Source organism: Pholis gunnellus (genome assembly GCF_910591455.1).
Source record: "Pholis gunnellus genome assembly, chromosome: 12".
Taxonomy (NCBI): domain Eukaryota; kingdom Metazoa; phylum Chordata; class Actinopteri; order Perciformes; family Pholidae; genus Pholis; species Pholis gunnellus.
The window spans coordinates 18,790,958-18,812,418 of NC_136539.1; the positions used below are offsets into that span (position 1 = coordinate 18,790,958).

At 42.3% G+C, this 21,461-nt stretch overlaps 1 protein-coding gene across 1 annotated transcript in view; it reads right to left on the reverse strand.

Moving 5' to 3' along the window:
- Positions 1-378: 378 nt before the first annotated feature.
- The window catches only part of fn1a (fibronectin 1a), a gene marked incomplete at its 5' end in the record, with an annotated part of 32,815 nt that continues 11,732 nt past the window's right edge, over positions 379-21,461 (reverse strand). Inside the window, 37 exons of the mRNA XM_079170616.1 lie at positions 379-1,803; positions 2,416-2,535; positions 2,822-2,928; positions 3,159-3,284; positions 4,196-4,363; positions 4,646-4,784; positions 4,877-5,047; positions 5,406-5,625; positions 5,826-5,934; positions 7,050-7,139; positions 7,259-7,450; positions 7,585-7,674; positions 7,770-7,955; positions 8,183-8,270; positions 8,678-8,889; positions 9,123-9,392; positions 9,514-9,627; positions 9,751-9,906; positions 10,017-10,181; positions 10,341-10,457; positions 10,575-10,841; positions 10,974-11,063; positions 11,144-11,220; positions 11,354-11,468; positions 12,129-12,401; positions 13,062-13,253; positions 13,584-13,670; positions 13,832-14,000; positions 14,394-14,488; positions 14,920-15,183; positions 15,358-15,636; positions 16,174-16,368; positions 16,493-16,582; positions 16,819-16,947; positions 17,165-17,350; positions 20,365-20,533; positions 20,685-20,806. Of these exons, the coding sequence (XP_079026742.1) occupies positions 1,735-1,803; positions 2,416-2,535; positions 2,822-2,928; positions 3,159-3,284; positions 4,196-4,363; positions 4,646-4,784; positions 4,877-5,047; positions 5,406-5,625; positions 5,826-5,934; positions 7,050-7,139; positions 7,259-7,450; positions 7,585-7,674; positions 7,770-7,955; positions 8,183-8,270; positions 8,678-8,889; positions 9,123-9,392; positions 9,514-9,627; positions 9,751-9,906; positions 10,017-10,181; positions 10,341-10,457; positions 10,575-10,841; positions 10,974-11,063; positions 11,144-11,220; positions 11,354-11,468; positions 12,129-12,401; positions 13,062-13,253; positions 13,584-13,670; positions 13,832-14,000; positions 14,394-14,488; positions 14,920-15,183; positions 15,358-15,636; positions 16,174-16,368; positions 16,493-16,582; positions 16,819-16,947; positions 17,165-17,350; positions 20,365-20,533; positions 20,685-20,806 (5,708 nt within the window). The 3' untranslated portion in view covers positions 379-1,734. The remainder of the gene's footprint in view (positions 1,804-2,415; positions 2,536-2,821; positions 2,929-3,158; positions 3,285-4,195; positions 4,364-4,645; positions 4,785-4,876; positions 5,048-5,405; positions 5,626-5,825; positions 5,935-7,049; positions 7,140-7,258; positions 7,451-7,584; positions 7,675-7,769; positions 7,956-8,182; positions 8,271-8,677; positions 8,890-9,122; positions 9,393-9,513; positions 9,628-9,750; positions 9,907-10,016; positions 10,182-10,340; positions 10,458-10,574; positions 10,842-10,973; positions 11,064-11,143; positions 11,221-11,353; positions 11,469-12,128; positions 12,402-13,061; positions 13,254-13,583; positions 13,671-13,831; positions 14,001-14,393; positions 14,489-14,919; positions 15,184-15,357; positions 15,637-16,173; positions 16,369-16,492; positions 16,583-16,818; positions 16,948-17,164; positions 17,351-20,364; positions 20,534-20,684; positions 20,807-21,461) is intronic.

A 21,461-nucleotide genomic window follows, 5' to 3' on the forward strand; every position in this document is an offset into this window, starting at 1 on the left:
TTTAGTCCATTTTACTCAAGAACAATTTCCCGCAATTATATTCTGAAGGAAATACAGTTAACCGGAAATCAGGCAGAACCAACCAGAACGCGGGGGAGAGTGACTTTCCGGTGTAGGGTTTTTTGCTTTTCAGAATAAAAGCGCAGACCTTCCACATACCAAGGGCTTGTGGAATCGAACGCTGCCTCAGATCCTTATTTTAGATTGCATGTATGTATGTGTGGTTGTTATAGGTTATTATCGATTCATATTTTCTCTGTCAAACAATTCAGATCTTACAAAAAAAACACAGCCTGTTGTTTCTTGTACACTTGTAGAAAATAAAATGATTTATTCTCCCCAGACAAAAAGAAAAACACTGACATTTGGCTTGTTTTTTTCAGTTTATTAAAAAGATTCAGTCCACAGTAGTTCAGATTTTGGCACCAACAATATAAAAACAAGTTAATTAAAAAATAAAGTGTACACCCCAAAAAAGCATTAAACAAATGCCTGAATAAAAGGGATAAATAAAAGAAATGAATTAAAAAATAAACTAAAAATACAAACATGAATGTAATTGAAAATGCATTTCACTTGGAAATAGTAACGAATCCTCCAATTGACTTACATGTTTGTTGTTGTTGAAATAACAGTTTCACTTTTGGTCAGTCAGCTTTTGCTTTATAGATTTCATAGGTGCGATACCTTATCTACTTTTAACATATCCACACTACAGATCACAGAATCACATCTACATGTTGACTTCAAGAGCCTATACCGAAATAATAGCAAGGCAACGCTTTGTAATACCAACTCAAAAGTAACAGTGCTTATCTTTTTAAAGGAAAATGTGTCGTTTTGATTTTCTTGTAATCTAAAGAGAATTCGTAGTGACCCGTTGCTCTGCAGACAGGACACTTGCAGTGTCGCACAGCTTTTACCACTTTAATCTCCTTCATGCCAAAGAATGTTGATTCAAGTTAATAAAAATTGTCTAATCAAAATCTGACTTTAACTGTCATATCTATCTAGGGAAGTCAAGCTGAGACAGGAAAACTGTAAAAATACTGTATGGATATAGTTTGTTTGCAATAATCACACTCTGCTGATTTGGAAATGTCAAAAGAGCCAAAAGATGCTTTGTACCATTACCTAAATATTTTCGGAATATTCATTAGTCACAGTAAGACTTAAAACATTGGGGAATGTATCACATGTGTTATCATCAGGGAACATCATTATATAAAATCAGACACATTTGGTGTGTTTTGTCTTGGTCAAAAGGAAGATAATGGTCATGGATTGTTTTACAAATGTTTTTGAAATACTCTTGAAAAGTCCCAACAGTAAAAATACACAACAAATACACTGCATCTGGTATGTGTGAGTGTGCCAACAGTTTGTTTGGGGGGTAGGCAGGTTTGAGGTGATAAAGCAGCAGGATTTGTGCTCTAGATTGATGTAAAAAAAAAAAAAAAATCCTTGGATGAAGAAATCCTTTTTTTCCTCACGAAGAAGAAAGGATCACAACCAATGTGAAAAGTCGAACAGATCTTTGAAAAGGCACAAAGGTTGGTGTAGAAAAGTCTAGTTAAGGCACTTAAATTTGGTGAGGGGAAACCTTTAAAGGCAAAGATCTGATGGAAATGTCTTCTTTGAATGAAAACAGGAGGAGGCTTCCTTCTTGAAGTGGTATCAACGCTGTAAGGGGTCTCACTTCTTCATCCTCCTTCACTCATATTCCCCTCTTCTCTACTCTAAGGGGTTCTGAGCGTCTGCAAGCAGCTCCGGCCTCAAACATTCAATCGGACATTGGATGTTCTGGAGAGCAGAGAAGGGCAAGAAGAGAAGGAAAGAGAGAAGAGATGTTGTGATTTATTAGTTTTGACTGGATTTAAAGCAACCTCTTCTAAATCAGTCATTCCCAAAGACGGGGTCACCAAATAACTTTATTTATAACGTTTATATGTTTTCAATAACACATGCATGAAAAGACGTTTGTGATTTAGTACATTTGAAACGGCTGGTTTAACTTTTCAAGATAATATAAGCTAATGCGGAAATGGCAGTAAAAATGGTTCACGGAACGTTCATTTACGCACAAATTAGTTCCTCTCACAATTTTTTCAAAAGTTTCTCCAGAAAAACGGTTTGGGAAACACTGCTGTAAATAAATGAAAAATTACAGATCACCAAAACTATGCTGAATTTAATACTTAATGCTTTTATTACAGGTTTACTTGAACATTAACATGTAAAGTTGAGGGATCAGGGGAGATAAATGAAAGAAAGTCCTATCCTTAATTCAAGTTTAAAGTTGTTGAATTATATCTGCAGTGTGTTAATATTTGTGGCTAAATTGTGATATTAATTTATAGTTTTTTTTATTTTAGAGCAGATTAGCAGTAGTAAAACCTATAGTGAGACACTGACCAGTTTGCGTAGAGCATTTTCTCTGTAACGGTCGAAGACATCTGTATGGACAGGTTGAAGGAGGTCAGCGTCCACATCCGTCGGTCCTCCCGGCCTTCTGCAGTTCTCACAACGCCAGCCCTGAAGAGATGGAGGGAGAGGATGACGCACACGCACAAACACAGTCTGATCACAAGGACTCCATAACGCAGTTCTGATGGTAGTACACATTCCCCATGAAGCAGCAGTGAATAGGTTTGAGTGCGCACACACACACACACACACACACACACACACACACACACACACACACACACACACACACACACACACACACACACACACACACACACACACACACACACACACACACACACACACACACACACACACACACACACACACACACACACACAGTGTTACACACCTGTTGTCCTCCATAGCAGGTACAGGTACAGATGGCGCCCAGGTATTCCTTCTGCCACTGGTTTCCCATCTGGTACATTTTCCCATCGTCATAACACGTCGACTCATCTGGAGGGTGAGAGTTACATATTAAAGATTAGCAAAAAATTGAATTTTGTATTTTCTTAATGCGTTCTCCATTCATTTCATAACAGCAATGAATGTGAAGTGAATATCCTTGAGAAAGGATTGAAAGAAGAAATATACTAAACAAACATGTCCAGGAACACAAAAAAACAAGCCTGACATTACGGGGAGTTTAGGTTAACTTGTGTGTATGTTCACCAGTCTGTACTTACGGGGTTCACATTTGAATTCCCCCTTGCCATTGCCCAGGCAGGTGCAGCTCATCATGTGACCGTTCTCAGCCTGGCGATCCCACTTCTCCCCGATGCGGTAGTTATTATTGTTGTCATGACACCACTCTAAAAAGGAGCGCAAAGAAGTAGCATGAGAGTGAGAGAGAGAGAAAAGCAAGAGGACAGCACGGAGAAGGTGGAAGATTGGATTGAAATGGCAAAGATGGGAAAGAGCAAAGAGTGAGTGAAGTGTATATGTGAGAGAAGTTCATTTGACAACATTTCCAAAAGTTCAACTTTTTCTCTTCACACTGCAGACAAAGATTCACAGAAACAGATTTTGAAATTTACAATCTCCAAAATACATTTGTACTTCAAACAACACGTGATCACATCCTTGAAATCTGACAGAGCCCCAGTGAGTTTGACTGGTTCCCAGTTGAATACATACATTGTCCCAGTGAGGACACACACACACACACATAGACATACAGACAGCGTAATGGCACTGTACTTATGGCGAATGGATGGTGATCTCAGTTTCTGGTATTGTCGTGTTAGCTCTATGGACAATACAAAAAACCGAGACTGACGCAGGCCAGTTAGCTTAGCTTAGCTTTCTGCAGTCTGTGAGGTTTTCACAGTTTACAGAGGCAGAGCAGGGAGACCAACATGGGCAGACTACAGACAGACTCATACATAGTAAAGAAACTATCTAATAACTTACAGTAAATGATCTAGTTACACTGCTAAGGCTGCCCATGCCATCATTTTATTACTGTGTTGCCGCACATAGAACTGTAAAATTCTATGTCTTTTCAACTGTAGCTAAGGAATTTATAAAGTGCATCAAGTAAAATGTATTCATTGTTTTGTGTAGCACATAACTCCAACAAGTCTGTTCAGTTTTTTTTTATCTATGATACATTGATTTTGTCTTATAAATTCCTCTTGAGTAAATCACATAGAATTATTTGATGTATAATTCCATGGTGTGTTTGCAAAGCATGCTGGGATGGGGTTATTAAGCCACTCACTGGATGAATCACATCTAAAATGGCCGCTGCTCAGCCCAAGGCAGCGGCACCACAGCTTGAAGCCCGTCTCAGACATGCGCTCCCACTCTGAGCCCACCTCATGGTACGTCTGTGTGAATGTGTCATAACACACATCCCGGTTGGTGGAAATGGGAATGTCACCTGGAACTAAGGGATGGATACAAAAATACGTTTAAAATTGAACCAGCTGATTGGTTTACCTTGACAAAGACAGATGATACACACAATATGCTCCATCATTTGATTTAAATGTTTTGCATCTATAAAAAAATTTCATATTAAAACATTGTTGTGTCTAAACAATTACTATTCATAGTGAGATTTTATACAATTAATTCATCTTTGTGTATACATGTGGTACATAGGAATGCATATTCAACTTTAAACATATTCAACTTTATTGTCATTGTCAAGTGTGGACTACTGTACCAGCATTGCCAACGGTTACGACTTCCTCCAAAACCTTCTCTTTAGCCCCGCCCCTCATGGCCTCTACCACGACGTTATAGGAAGCTCCGGATGTCAAACCAACCAGTGTAGCACTGTTGGAGGTGCCAGGAAGACGCATCTATAGGGAGGAAGAGAAAGTGGTTCTTACACCTCCAGCAATAAATATATGTGTGTGAGAGACTGTGTGTGTGTGTGGGTGTGTGTGTATACCTGGAAGCCTCTTTCCTCCAGGTGTGTAATGGGATTACAGGACACCTCATACTCTGAAGTCTGAGGAACCCCAGACCAGGAGATGGTTGTGATTGTCTGTGCCTCTTGGGGCAACTCGGTTTCATTGTCAGGGAAACCAAACGCAAGACCTGGCAGGAGACCGTCGCTCACCTACAGGATCAAACGTACAGTACGGAGATATTGTTCGGTCATAAAACCACCAAAAATGTCACATGTACACTTTTATGATGGATATCGATTGACAGCTAATGCATTAGCAACTTCTGTTTAAGTTCTATATTTCTTTATAAGAAAAGTTGAAGTTATGAGTTACAGAACAGTGAGATCAGATCCGCTGAGACTTTATGATTCACACCACAGTTTCGTGTGGCCAGTTATTTGTTATCAGCCACATTCCCAAACTCTAGATAATATAAATCTTTAATAATAGTGGATTAATACAACATTTTCCCATTAAAATAACATCATGAGGTACATCAGATTTACAGATAATTTAAGTCTTACACACCCTGACCAAGGGTACTCTGTTTCCATCAGGGCCTGCTACAGGAATATAGATCAGAGGTTCTCTGAGAGTCGGTCTCTGGCCTTCTTTGGGTCCACTGAAGGGGCCATGAAGTCCGTTGTTGGGGCCTAGGTTCTGGTACTCAGTATAGATGTGTTGGCCCTGCTGGCCTGGTTGGTTCTGGCCACTAGTACCAGCCAAGTGAACATGGTTGGTGTCAAAACTGCACACAGAAAAAAAAGAGAGGATTGAGGAAGGAATAACAACAGGAGATGTGAATTGGAACGTGAATGAACAAAAAAAAAGGAAAGAAAAAGAGTTAACTTTAAAAGCACAGTTTAACTGCACAGATATGTAAGGTGTTTTTGTTCTTGCATCTTTGTTCTGAATCAATCATTTCAGTACGATTATGCTGGTTCTTACAGCTTGTCATTGAAGGACTCTGGAACATCCAGGATGTCAGTGGTGGGTCGGTGAGGAACAGGAAGCAGTGGCAGCTCGGGGACCAATAGCGGATGATCTGGAGCTGGCTCTGTTGGACAAGAGACATATGTATGTATGCTAGCTGTTATAAGCCAGCAGGCCAAAGCAAATCTACAGATCCACCAGCTGAACCTTTAGCAGGTGAAACACACACACACACACACACACACACACACACACACACTTGTTGTGTTTCAACTGTGCTACTGGGGAAACTTTTAATAGTTATAGAATTGTTTTCAACCAAAATAAAGATTTTGAGGATGAAAATGCATCTAATAGATCCATACAAGCCCAGACATTTCATGCATTTGATTCCAGTGGTTACAGTCGGGACCTGGTTGTATAGTTGTTTATAGGGCCTTTTTAGGTGGATATAATTAAATGGAATGTTTTGCTCCAAATGGGTTGTTGAATAGTGCTTACTGGCTATGGTCATGTTATTATGAAACATAGATTTGCGGTTTGACAGCCTTTCAGCTGTTTAGTTGCAGCCCATTTTGAAAACTGACCCTCTGTCTGAAGTGTAGCTTTTCCCATCTTAACATCAGTGTTTAGTGTGGAAGAATATAAATGACAATCAATATCAAGGGCTATATGCTGTAAGTCTACATTAGCAGCAGTTAGACATGAAAGCCAGTAGAGGGCAACAGTGCTGTCAAACATATAGCAATAGCAAATATGTGGCAATTGTAACTTATTACCTGGACAATGGTTTTGCCAACAGAAAAAAAAATCTGCTAATATGACTTTTTCTGATGGAAAAAAGTGTCTGTAAGAGAAGGTATTCTTCATTGCAACCATCATGACAAATAAGCATAACCAGACCAAGTTCTCCTCCAGTGGAGACACAAGATTACCTCAACTAATTGGCACAATCCCTGAATGTGGGAAACATAAAAAAGCCCAAGTCGTATTTTATAGTTTTATGAAGACTTTTGGAAGCAGGACTTGATAGCATCTAGTTTTATTATTCTACAGCACCAGTATCAGAATACTATAATCCACTCTGAAAGAATAATGGGGATAAAGGTTTTGTCAATAGAAACACTCTTAAAAATGTCCTAATTAACCTTCACTTAGATAAAATAAAAACGTCAAAGTAAAAGATCTAATGTTTGCAGGGCCCATTGGTGCTAGCAGGTGGATGATGGGTGTACTTACGTGTTCTGGCTTTGCCCACTAGAGGTGTGCTTCTTAAATAATTCTGCAGCGTAACAATCTTAACGACATACTCCGTTCTTGGTTTCAGACCTATGGCCAAAACACAAAAAATACAAAAGAAGTTATGAGCATTTGTTATTTGCCACAATTTGTAATCGATGCATTTGCATGTACGTACGAGTAGAGAAAATCCCATGCTGCACACTCACCATTGACAATGGCGTAGCTCTGGCCTGCATGGGGTCTTGGGATAACCTCTTGAGGCAAACCCCCGGCCTCCTCATAGGTGACATAATACCCAGTAACCCCTGGACTGCGTGATGGCTCCCAGGTGAAAGAGATGCTGTTAGGGTTCAGGGAGGTAAAGCGGATGTTGGTGGGCGGGATGACCACTGGTCTGGCTGGAAGAGACAAGTAAGAAAATACTTTTGTTGTTACCAATGTTATGTTTCTCACCGTCACAGCAAAGAAGTAACATTTCACAAAGTAATGTGTTCCTCTGGACTGACACTGTAGGCTAGAAATGAATGGTTACCCGTGGTGGCAGTGACTGTGAGAGGTGTGCTGCGTGCGTTCCCTCTCAGTGTATAGATGTTGATCTTGTATTCGGTGACTGGCTCCAGACCTGAAGTGAAGACAGAGTGACAGGTTAGTGAGGGGTTACAGCTGTGGGTTTACACTACATCTTTGTGTATAAAAATGCTTGTGCATCGTCATTACCTGTAATAACGAAGGAGCGCGAGTCAGGACCAATGGTCCTTTGAATGGGTATGTAGCCTGTAGAGGAGATGGTGGGAGTGGCCTCAACCAGGAAGCCAGAGATGGTTTCCATCTTGGAGCGCCATGTCAGGGTGATGGAAGAGTCGTTAACGTTAGAGATACGAATGCGACGAGGGGGGCTGAGACCTTGAGGGAGACGAGGAAAGAGAGAGAAAGTAAGGGAGAGAAGGACCGAAACCAGGAGGGAGAGAATGTATATATTTATAAAGTTGGGATAAACTTGAGAATGGCTTTTTTGCACAACACAAGACATTCCATAACAACGTTTACAATAATGCCATCGCTCTGTATACATGCATCAAAAGGATCCATTCATTTGTCAGAATTTCAGAATTTCCATGTTTCAAACTCACTCTCCAGGGTGGTGATCTCTCCTTGGACTGGCCTGCTGGTCAGAGAGTTTTTCAAGGCATAAACATGGACTTCATAGACAGTTTCACCCTAAGGAAGACGGAGAAAAAAAAAGACTTCAGTCTCTCACAGTGTTGTGCAGTTTAATTATGCTGTCTGCAGCTACAAACATAACTTTTAGTGCATGTATATGCATGTGTGCTCACCGGTATGCAAGTCTGCCTGTGTGTGTATGTATTACATTTTGTAAACAATGCACATTTTTTTTAGTTCTGCTATTTTTGCAACGTAATGGAGTTTCAAGACGGAGAACATTCCCTGTGATGGAGGTCTCTGCTAGTCCATTTTCATACTCTAATAACTAATAACACAGATGGAAACCAATGAGTATCTGGAAGGTGGGAAACCACCTTTTAACTAGTTTAAAGTTGCTGTTAATGTAGAAGGTACTGCACTAAACAGCAGTCCCCCGTTCAGACTCTCAGAGCCACACTCACCGAGAGTCCAGAGATGTGCGCCTGTGTGGCATCTGGAGCCAAGTTGATCTCCTTGGTAGGACCGCTCTTGTTCTTTGGGCTCACCACCACACGGTAGCCCGTGAGGCCCGTTAGGCCAGTTAGTCGGTTTTCCTGACCCGGCACAGCCCAGCGCATGGTGAAAGAGGTAGGGCTAACCTGGGAGAACTGGAGGTTGGTGGGGGATGAGATGGCTGTGGGGGGAAGAAGATAAAAAACGAGGATTACACAGAGACAGTACTCACAGTATCGGCAGACGGAGGTGCTCATTGAATACTGTCAAGTCAGAATAAAGGATATTCACCTTTATACAATGTGCCCAAAACTAACTTCCTGTTTGGTTTCTGAACTTTAGCTTTCACTTTTTCTTATCTGTATCACATTTGTCACTGTTGTTATTACATATAGAGCCAATTTACTTCCGTACCTGTAGCTTGTGTCCCGACCAGCGGTGTGCTGGCTGTGTCATCATGCACAGCAATGACCTTCACTGTGTATTCAGTGCCGGGTTGCAGACCATAGATAATAGTAGACTCAGCATCTCCTCGAGGAGCAGGGCGCAGCTCTCTCTCCCCCTCCTCCGAACTGGAATACAAGACCCGGTAAGATGTGACGATTCCCTCAGGACTGTCCCAGGTGATCCGCAGTGAGGAGGAGTCGATGTCTGAGAAGGTCAGGTCCTTGGGACGGTCTACATCTAAAAAGGCGATGAGAGCAGAGAGAAGGGTGGCAAGGTAGTGGAGTTAAGAGAAGTAGGTGGAGAGGTCAAGAGGTACAATATTTAACAAATACGTTTTCTAGAAAGTGTAAACCCTTACTTGTTAAAGCATTCACCACCACAGGAGAGCTCTCTCCATTTTGTCCAAGAGCATATACACTCAAAACGTACTCTACTGTGGGCATCAGTCCAGAGAAAGTAATCTCTGTCTGGTCTGGAAAAGATATAAAAAAACAGGGAAGAGAGAGACATTAGAAGCCAGAACAAATGTAAATCTAGTCAAGCTTTAAATTACAGATAAACACTAAATACTGGAGTATTTGTTCAAACCCCGTACCTGGAGCCACCACCTCAGTGAAAGACTGCCCCTGTCCATTTCTGGGGACCCCAGTCACCCTGTATCCCTTGATTGGGCCCTGGGCAGGGCTCCACCTCACTGTGACACTGTTGTCATTCACTTCCATCACCTCCATTTCAGAGGGAGAGTCAACGCCTAGAAGAGGAGGAAGGAGAGATGAAGAGGAGAAAGCTATGAGTGGTAAATATGTGGAAGCAGGATAATAACAAAAAATGGGTGACTTATGTCTCTCAGAGGGTGTGTACCTGTCTTGTGCATGACATAGATTGGAGTGCTGGAAGCGGGGCTGTCTCCTCTACCAGTCACAGCGTAGACAGTGACGGTGTAGTCAGTACCAGGCTTCAGGTTAGTGATTGTGGCAGTGGACTGAGAGCCAGGCACTGTGAACTCCTTAGGATTACTGTGACCTCCTGGATAAAGAATGATAATGTGATAATGTGATAACACCAAACGCAAATACATTTCCATAAATAAATGTATGAACTAGAATAACAAATAAAATACATTCTGAGAAGAGTTTCCTGGCACAAAAAAAAGAAATGCATCTTAAGCCATTAATACTAGCTCACCACTCTCTCCATGAGTGATCCTGTAGTAGCGCACAGTGACAGGTGGAGCATCCCAGCGGACGGTGATGCTGGTGGGGGAGGAGTCGAGGACTTCCAGGTCTGTGGGAGCATCAGAGACTGGAGAGAGAGAGAGTGAAGAGCCGAAAATAACAAAATTAGTGAACAACATGATGATGATAATGATAACATGGTGAGTAACCGGATGAAACCAAGTATTAAATCATGATTTCATACTTGTCTTCTGTTTCCCGCTGAGCGGCAGGCTCTCTTTGGACCTGCTCACTGCGTAGATGTTGACCAAGTATTCTGTGTCAGCAGTGAGTCCTGTCAGGGTGAAGTGGTTCCTGGACGGGGGCAGCCTCTCGTCCTTGGCCCTCCCGCCGCTGACCATCTGGTAACGCATACGGTAACCTGTGATTTTGCTCTGGGGAGCGAGCCAGTGGATGGTAAAGGAGTTGGTGAAGATCTCAGAGAAACGCAGGCCGACTGGGGAATCCAGAGCTGAAAAGAGGTCGGGAGATACAGAGAAGGATGCATTAAGTTACAGCATCTGCACCATGAAAAAGAAGCTGTTTGATCCCCATTTCTGGACTGATTTACCCCTGTTGTTAAATTAGATCATGTTAGACTCACCTGTTTGCTGGGTACCGACGAGTGGCGAGCTCTCTCTCTGCTCATACACACACACCACGCTCACCAGATACTCTGTGTTAGGCAGCAAGTCTGTGGACAATGAAAAAAGACATAAATACAAATGTAGTCATTTGTGTGCCTGTGTGTTTGTTGTTTTTGCTGTAACTTACTCCTTAGCACCACGTTGTTAGTCCTGCCTTCTGCATTGGTTTCTGTAATGTCATCTTCATCGTCAATGGGATGATACCTGAATAATAAGGAGGCCAACAGAGGAGTCATTTGTGTTGCTTTGTTATATGTGGGTGTAGGAAAGAAATCCTGTCCTCAAGATAAAACTTGAATCAGAAATAAACAAGTATTTTGTATGTTTCTTCTCGTACCTGATGAGGAAGTTGTTGATGTCAGCTGTGTTAGGGACAACGGGAGGGACCCATGTGACTTGCATACTGTCTGGCCCAATCTGGCCAAAGCCCAAATTAGTGGGTGCTGGTACAGCTATCGAAAAGAGAGAGCAGCGGGTTCAGAGTGTGTTCAAAAGGTACAAGTGGTGCGCAAATAAACAGGGGGCAAGAGAATTGCAATAGTTTTATGAAAGCGTGAGGAGGGAAATAAGGGGAGAAAATAGATCTGAAGAAAGAAACAAGAAAATAATGAAAACTAGACTAAACTAGACAATAATTCACACTATTTAGGGGAAGAGTCTGTGTTTTACGTGTGCGTCAGTGTAAATCCATCTGAAGTTTTATGACATCTTAAAAGTTAGAGAACAAGCAGCGTTTGCATTGGAGGGCAAAATGAGCCTCAGAATGATTAAACCCCCGAAACTAAAACCAGATGGTCCTCACATACACACAGGGGATTATTAAACTGACAACGCAAGATGCTGCGCAATTACACCAGCAACTTAAAAGGTTTGCTTTAAAAAGTAATGTCTCAGGCTTAACAAGAACCTTATTACATTATATAACTCAGCACACACACAATGTGATTTGTGACTCCCTCCTTGGAGACTGAGGTCACACTATCTATCTGCCTAAAGTATAGTTCTAGTATTCTTATTTATGACTGAAGGGCTACTCCAATAAGAACATGTGTGCATGTATTGTTCATGGTATTAGTAGTAGAAGAAGTGTTCTTTGGTTCAGGGAATCTTACAGGTCTGCTGAGTGACTGTGCTGGGCTCGCTCTCGCCGTTCTCCGTCACAGTGATCACACTAATGTCATAGTCGATACCAGGTTCCAGTCCGTAGACGGTGTATTGGCCGGTCGTCGGCAGAACCATGTCTTCAAAGATGGGTACACTCTCGCCGGCCGCCACCACCGTGATCCTGTAACCAGTGATGGATGTCGTGTTGAGCGGGGACCAGCGGAGACTGATAGTGGTGTCGCTCACGTCCTTGAAGGTGAGGTCCGTCAGCTTTGGGACTTCTGGGTGGGTGGATAGAGGATTGGAGGGAAAGGAAGTAGCAGGGAGAAGAAAGTAGAAGGGAGAAGACAACAGAAACACCAAACAAACGACAGGCGGAAGTGAAGGGAAGGGGTTGGACATACAACAGACAACAAAAGGACAGCAGCGGTCAGGGCAAGCAATATAAACTGTCTACTTCCAATAGGGTGAGATATTCAACATATCACACCCATGGAAGAGCTAATGCAAAGCCGATTTTCCTTTTATATATTAACATCTCCTGAGGTTTCATCTGTTATTCAATGAAACGACTCCATTGAGAAATCGTAATATATAAATGAGCAATATAGCATTAGTGTTGCAAAACAGTCCTATTGCCGTTTTGGACAGTCCTTTAGCTACTGGTGCTACGTTAGAGCAGTGGTGCTAACACAGGGGAGCTAGTATCTGTTAAATGTTGAAAGCTATTGTGTTATTTTAACATATACACTTTCAACATATCATGTTATTTACAAATGGGGACAGTTTGCTCTTACTGGCCACACAAACGCGTTTCCCTTATAAAATTATCATGAGAATCAGAACAGACTCCCTGAATTCCTTTGCAGAATATCCATACCTCATGGTCTAAAAAAAACAAACATTAAAACTCCAGGATTATGGGCTGAGCTCTCACTCACCTGGTGTAATGGTAGTTGATATCGGAGTGCTCTCCATATCGTCCTTAACAGTAACAACGCTGATGTTGTATTCCACTCCTGGACTGAGATTCTCCAGGGTGCAGGAGTTCTTACCAGCCTCCACAAACTCCTCCACACCGTTTCCTTGCTGCCCTTTGGTGGGAGTGCATGTCACTCTGTAGCCAGTGATGTCTTAGAGCAAGAGAGAGAAAAAAAGAAGGAAGATTTACATGGCGTGGAAAATGAGAAAAATAAATGATGCATCAATGAGGAACAATAAGACGCTGACATTTATACTTTGGCATTTCAATGACATTTTGCAAATGTCACAGCTAAGAGTTGTTTCAATCAAACTGGACTCACTGACAGATTGATTTAATCAAAAACACACAAAAGAGGCATACTATTAAGCGGTTTAGATTGATTGATATGATGAAGTGTTAAATGTGGCTAAATATTTTGTGTTTCAAGCGCACCTGAATATGAAGGTGTGTGTGTATGTGTGTGTGTGTGTGTGTGTACCTGGTATACTGGCTCCGTTCCATTGGACTGTGAGGTCTCCGGTGCCTGGGTTGGACTCCAGGTTGAGATCAGTAGGAGGAGACAGAGCTGGAAACGAAGAAGAAAAAGAGGTTTCAGAGGAGAAGAAAAGTGTAAAAGAATCAAAAAGAAGAGACGTTGGTGGAACAAACAAAACAGCAGGCAATAAAAGGGAAAAGACCAGAATGAAAAAAAGGTGACAAATTCAATATTCATTGGTTTATTCTTACGTGTGACAATACGGCGTGTGATTGGGGTTCCCTGCTCATGGCCGTTTATAACTGGCTGGACGCTGTATGTGTACTCCACTCCCGGAGTCAGGCCAGAAACGTAAATACTTCCTGAGTCAGAGGTCACATCTCTGGGGGCTTCTCCGCCCTGACTGGGACGTACCGTCAACTGAAAGATAAATGCACACAGTGTCAGAGAGACGGCGGAGAGCGGGACATGGACTGGGGGGTACAGGAGGTAAAAGGTCAGAGGTCAATGGTTTCCCAAGAACATCTAAGGCAGTAGAACATTCTCATCTCTGGTGCGACATATTCTAACCAATCAGATTTGAACCCTGAGGTCTGTAGTTTCCATGTTATTTAACTCCAATGGGGCCGACACTTAACCAAGAATAACTGGAGCGCACTTTCCACAGCAAACGGAAGGAAACTATTTGCATCTGAAGACGATCACACAAGTTGTTAATTTTATGGGAAAGAATAGGAAACATCAGATTTATACATTTGTGGGGTGGTGGGATATTAAAACATGTTGTATGTTATATATTAGCAGTGAGTGTACCTTGTATCCAATGTGGGGAACTGGAGTCCAGGAGATAACAATGGAGGTGTCGGTCACATCAGTGCTGAAATTAGGAGCGTTGCCCATTGGCAGATCTACAAACACAAGGAGAGTAAAAGTGCGTTCTAATCAGTTTTTGGGTCATAGTATATCAAGATATAAGCACCAGTGTGAAGATTTACATAAGAGTGCATACATATTCAGAAGATTGCTCTTTCCACTAAGTTGCATCCATAATGCCAGTGTCCTCTACTCATCTTAAATGACTAATTTTGGTCAAAACCTTTACAATTATTCTTCTTATTTATTATAAGCTGTATTGCCATTTTTTTGTGCAGGTATTCTACATGACACATGTAAGATAATTACTTTAAAATTGTTAAACTTTTAAAAACGCACCCTCACTTTGTCAAACAAATATTCCACCCATCCAACCGTAACTCTGATTCTCAAACACATGCAGCCTTTGAGCATAAACAGTGACCATACTGCTTTATGCTTATTTGTATATGCATCAGACACTCACTAGTGGTAAACACAGCAGCCTCTCCAACACTCAGGGTGTTCTCTTGCTCTGCGTGTAGCGTGGCGGTGTACTCGGTATCAGGCCTGAGGTTGAGGAGGGTGTACTGAGAAAGGCGGGCAGGCAGGCGCAGCTGCTTGGGGTTAGAGCCCTCCACCGTGAGGAAGAGACGGTAGCCAGTGATTTTGGCACGAGGGGCATACCACAACATCACAGCACTGTCCTCGGTCACATTTTTGAAATGGATATCAGTGGGAGCATCAGGCTCTTAAAAAAAGAAAAGACATTAATATACACTGTTAGATGTGGACCGTTTGATTTAAAGGAGGAAACATTTTTTGAGGACTGTAGAAGTGGAGGTTGCACATGTTTTAGCTCATAAATCCACAGAGACATGTGTAGTCATTTCCCTGAAGACCTGAGGGCATCCGTCATACTCACTAGTGGTTTGCTCCCCAATAAGTGGTAGACTCTCCTCTCCATTGTGTATGGTGTAGACGTTGAAGCGGTACAGTGTTCCAGGCTGGAGTTGAGACACGTCAATGTAGGAGTTTTGACTGACGGGCAGAGTCATCTCCCTCTGGGGAGAAACAGACTCATCGACGGGGACGGCGGTGACCCGATAACCGGACACGGCGCTGGCTGGGCCGGTCCAGGTCAGAACGATTTTTGTATCTGACACCTCGAAGAACTGCAGATCTGTGGGAGAGGAAACTTCTTCTGTTGACAGGAAGAAAAAAAACATTGCATTAAAATGCATCTATTTAGAGAAATGACTCCTCAGTGTTTTAGTACAATTCAATCTCTTGACAGTCACTTTTGTAACACCAAAAGAAGTGTTATGGTAAATATTAGCCCATAAACTGTGCGCATTGGTAGGTACAGTAGATACAGTGGCTCTTCAAAGGTCGTACCAATACACAGACAAAGGTATGAGCTGGTGGTAGAGATTAAAACAAAAACCTGAATACAAACATATGGAAGCAAGTGTGGACTTCAAAGAAGTAAAAAAAGACCCACATATTAAGGATTGCTTCTTCAGGCATCCATCCGAATGGTATTAACTCTGCCTGACACTCTCTTTCTCACACACACACACACACACACACACACACACACACACACACACACACACACACACACACACACACACACACACACACACACACACACACACACACACACACACACACACACACACACACACACACACACACACACACACACACACACACACAACCTGACTCAGTCTTTTACCTGGCAGTGGATTTCCAGCAGTGTTGACTTGTACAAAGATAGGCTCGCTCTCCAGACTGTCCTCCACAGAGTAGATACTGATGTTGTACAACTTCCCAGGTCGAAGGTCGCTCAGAGTCACAGATGTTGCCGTGTCAGGGAGAGTCAGCTCCGTGCTTTCACCTTCCAGTGATGGCCTGTAGACGACACGATAGCCTGCATGGAGGAAGAGACCGTGCGGTTCATTGTGCATACGGGACGGTCACAGATGAATAGGTGCGGGTTCAAATTAGCAACAGAATGATGATAGATTTTGGCTGTGACGTGTGCTTTAACATACCAGTGATGGGAGCCAGTGGTTTTTCCCAGCTGATCACCATGGAAGTTTCTCCCACCTCCTCCACTTCATGCTCAATGGGAGCATCAGGCGCTATGGAACAAATGGGGTGTAAGTGTGAGAAGGGAAATTACAACCACAGCTTTGTTTTTAACTGGACCACTTGATTTATAGTCCCCTGGCACGTGTTCATTAGGCTGCTTGCAGGTCTGGGATTCAAGACAACATTTCAGTCTAACAGCTGTAATTTTTCTGAGAACGGGAAAGAACATCAGAGAAGAGAGACGGGAATATAAACCGGGAGAAAGCGTGTGTATGTGCCTACTAACCAGTGGTTTGTGTAGTAGTTAGAATGAGGTTGTCATCTCCGCCATCTGTAACCTCATAGACGTTAATAGTGTACCTCCTCCCAGGTAGAAGCTCGTTAATGTTCACTGAGGTAGCTGTATGGGGCAGGTCTGATGGGAAGAAAATGACATTGGTTTTAATACATTGAAAAGCAGCTAAATAAAGATATTTTATTCTCTGACTAAGAGCAGTCTGTCCTGGTAAAATTTCCATTATTTTGAAATCAGGCCAAAATAGAATGCACAATGTGATTGCCGCCATCAATACAAACCCTAATGTATATTTGTGAATGTATTTATGTTTGTATAAGTGTATCTCTACACTTACCAAGCACCAGGGGTTGTCCAGTTCTCTGTCCATTCTCACTGAGTTCATACTCTACTCTAAAACCAGAAACTGTGTCGGAGGCGGAAACCCAGGAGATGACAAAGCTGTTGGAGGTAATTTCGGTCACCGACTCTGAGATGTCAACCACAGACGAAGGTAGAGTGGTCTCGCCTTGTGATGTCGCCACTACAGGAAGAAACGGGAAAGACAGAGACGGAAAATAGGAGAGTTGGTTACTAGCTGCCTCTGAGATCAGAACTGGCAACACTGTCCAGGAAATGTTATTAAACCTCAGTGAGGAGATTCTGATTAAATAAAATTTACATTAAAAAAGGAGAAAATAAAGCACAAAAAATTGCTATTTCATAATGTTGCAAGCACATTTTCAGAGCCCCGTGTTCCAAATTATCTTTCATATTTATTTTGCAAATCAGTGCACATTAAGCAGAGATCTGCAGAAAAAAAAAATACCCATCCCTAAACTGTAAAAGTAGCCAAATAAACTGCCAATACAGGTGGTTAAACAGTGATGCGGCTACTGTCACTGAGATCTGTCAACTCCCTCCACTCACGTGATCCATAGTGGTGGTAAAGTCAAAGCGCCTGAGCTCATGGCTGTATTTTTTAATCTTGGAGGTGATTAAAAAACACAATTTAAAAATAGCTCATGTCATTCAACGCATTTTCTTTTATATTACAGATCATCAGAGTTCACACCGGTTTAATCACTTGTCATACTGTACGTCATCTACAGAGTTCACTTGTCTGTCCGAAGATGGCAGCACACACTCTCATCCGAGTCAAGTGTCTTTATCCCATCACACAGACTATACAAACAAGCACACACACGCACAGACACACTTTTCCAGCATCTGCTCAACTGGCCCAACAGCATGTTCGACCTGGCAGACTGATGAGTTTTACATAACTACAGTCAAGCAGAATAAGAGTAGAACAGCTGTGAACTCAGTGACTTCTCCTTCCAATGGAAAACTCTTTACTTCTAGTATTAAGAATTGGAAACTTCCACATAAATCAGTGACTAGGCCACAGGATGACTTGCAGCATTCTGGAGGGTGCCCTTATGATGACATATGAACATACAGCAGGGGGATCAACTGAGGATACCTGCCTAAGAGAGTATAGCATATTACCCTATCTTTGGGCTTATCGTTTTCATTGTGTCTGGAGGGCTGTGGGTGCTTTCAAAGTGCCAGCAATTTTCCCTCAGGAGATGCAATTCAACCGCTTGAGAGTCACTTTTTTAACACCAAAACAATTGTTGAAGTAAATATTAGCCCATAAACCGTGAGCATTTGTAAGTATACAGTGGCTCCTTCGAGGCTGTACCAGTAAACAGACAAGGGTTTGAGCTGGTGGTAGAGGTTAAAACAAAAACCAGAGCAATTAAAACCTAAATATTGACATAAGGAAGCCAGTGCGTACTTCAAAAAAGTAAAAGAAGACCCCATATATTAAGGAATACTTCTTCATGCATCTATCCGAATGGTATCGACTCTGCCTGACACTCTCTCTTCCTCACACAAGCACAAAAACAACCTGACTCAGGCTCTCCAAATAACAAATAGGTCCCCTTTGTTTTACACATCTCAGTCTTTTACCTGGCAGTGGATTTCCAGCAGTGTTGACTTGTACAAAGATAGGCTCGCTCTCCAGACTGTCCTCCACAGAGTAGATACTGATGTTGTACAACTTCCCAGGTCGAAGGTCGCTCAGAGTCACAGATGTTGCCGTGTCAGGGAGAGTCAGCTCCGTGCTTTCACCTTCCAGTGATGGCGTGTAGACGACACGATAGCCTGCATGGAGGAAGAGACCGTGCGGTTCATTGTGCGTACGGGACGGTCACAGATGAATAGGTGCGGGTTCAAATTAGCAACAGAATGATGATAGATTTTGGCTGTGACGTGTGCTACAACATACCAGTGATGGGGGCCAGTGGTTTTTCCCAGCTGATCACCATGGAAGTTTCTCCCACCTCCTCCACTTCATGCTCAATGGGAGCATCAGGCGCTATGGAACAAATGGGGTGTAAGTGTGAGAAGGGAAATTACAACCACAGCTTTTTTTTTTTAACTGGACCACTTGATTTATAGTCCCCTGGCACGTGTTCATTAGGCTGCTTGCAGGTCTGGGATTCAAGACAACATTTCAGTCTAGCAGCTGTAATCTTTCTGAGAACGGGAAAGAACATCAGAGAAGAGAGACGGGAATATAAACCGGGAGAAAGCGTGTGTATGTGCCTACTAACCAGTGGTTTGTGTAGTAGTTAGAATGAGGTTGTCATCTCCGCCATCTGTAACCTCATAGACGTTAATAGTGTACCTCCTCCCAGGTAGAAGCTCGTTAATGTTCACTGAGGTAGCTGTATGGGGCAGGGCTGATGGGAAGAAAATGACATTGGTTTTAATACATTGAAAAGCAGCTAAATAAAGATATTTTATTCTCTGACTAAGAGCAGTCTGTCCTGGTAACATTTTTATTATTTTGAAATCAGGCCAAAATAGAATACACAATGTGATTGCTGCCATCAATACAAACCCTAATGTATATTTGTGAATGTATTTATGTTTGTATAAGTGTATCTCTACACTTACCAAGCACCAGGGGTTGTCCAGTTCTCTGTCCATTCTCACTGAGCTCATACTCTACTCTAAAACCAGAAACTGTGTCGGAGGCGGAAACCCAGGAGATGACAAAGCTGTTGGAGGTAATTTCGGTCACTGACTCTGAGATGTCAACCACAGGTGGAGGTGGAGTGGTCTCGCCTTGTGATGTCGCCACTACAGGAAAAAACGGGAAAGACAGAGACGGAAAATATAGGAGAGTTGGTTACTAGCTGCCTCTGAGATCAGAACTGGCAACACTGTCCAGGAAATGTTATTAAACCTCAGTGAGGAGATTCTGGTTAAATAAAAGTTACATTAAAGAGGAGCCAAACAGAATAAAAAAATAAAGCACAAAAAATTGCCTTCATAATGTTGCAAGCACATTTCCAGAGCCTCGTGTTCCAAACTATCTTTCATATTTATTTTGCAAACCAGTGCACATTAAGCAGAGATCTGCAGAAAAAAGAAATACCCATCCCTAAACTGTAAAAGTAGCCAAATAAACTGCCAATACAGGTGGTTAAACAGTGATGCGGCAACTGTCACTGAGATCTGTCAACTCCCTCCACTCACGTGATCCATAATTGGTGGTAAAGTCAAAGCGCGTGAGCTCTTGGCGTCCAAACCGCAGCACGCTGATTAGCTGACCCTCGTAGGTGATGCCCGGCTTCAGACCAGAGATGGTGTAAGAGTTCAGGTGGCCAGGGATCATCACCTCTCTCCATGGGCTATGAGAGTTTTTCTGGAAAATGTGATGTAGAATGTCAGAAAAAAAAAAAAAGAGATTGCAAGAGTATTTTAAAGATTTGCATGCAGAATATGTCGATAGAGGTTGCGGTTGTATCAGAACCATCATTTCTTTGTAAACCGTGAAGCTCAATCAGAAGACTCACCAATCTCCACTTGAGGATGTACTGGGTGATGTGAGCAGATTGTGGGGCGTTCCACTGGATAGGGTGAGAGTTGGGTTGGTTTCCAGATTCAGTTATGATCACCTGGACAGGACGATTACCACCTGAGAGAGAGAGAGAGAGAAAGATCAGAGACAGAACAGACGAGGAGTTTCACTTTCTATTGTAGAGTAAAGATAATGTGATAATGTTGAACACATCATATATCTTTAGCATCTAACATGGCGAGATACTGGCTATTCTACAATCTGAGAGATTTCAGAAACTTGCAGTTTCACATATTCCACCTCAACAGTGAGCATGAGTGAGTGTGCAGCAGTGTTTTCCTGAACAGAACACAGAAAGAGAAGGAAAACTAGCACGTCCCTGTGAGATTCCAGCCCAGATTTCAACAGCTGGAGGAGAGAAACCTTTGACTCTACTTTCTCTTCTCTCTAAACCTTCTCCATTTCATGAGTTTTAGAAAACACTTTGAGAAGTATCACAGAAAGGGATATGATGCATTTTTACAAACGGCGAGCTTCCAGGGGAAAAACAGTTTGCTGAAACAAGAAAAATAGTTGGAAGCAATAAAGAAGCATGACAAAAAAACCTTGTGAAAACAATACTGCCAAGCCGATAACACAAAATCATGCTATTTCAGTCCTAGAAACGTGGGTTTCGCTGTTTAACTGAGCTCCTTGAATCTAGGTACACGCTGCCAAACAACATTTAACAAGTCACAAATAACGACTATGCACGTTTGTTGGTGGATTCTTT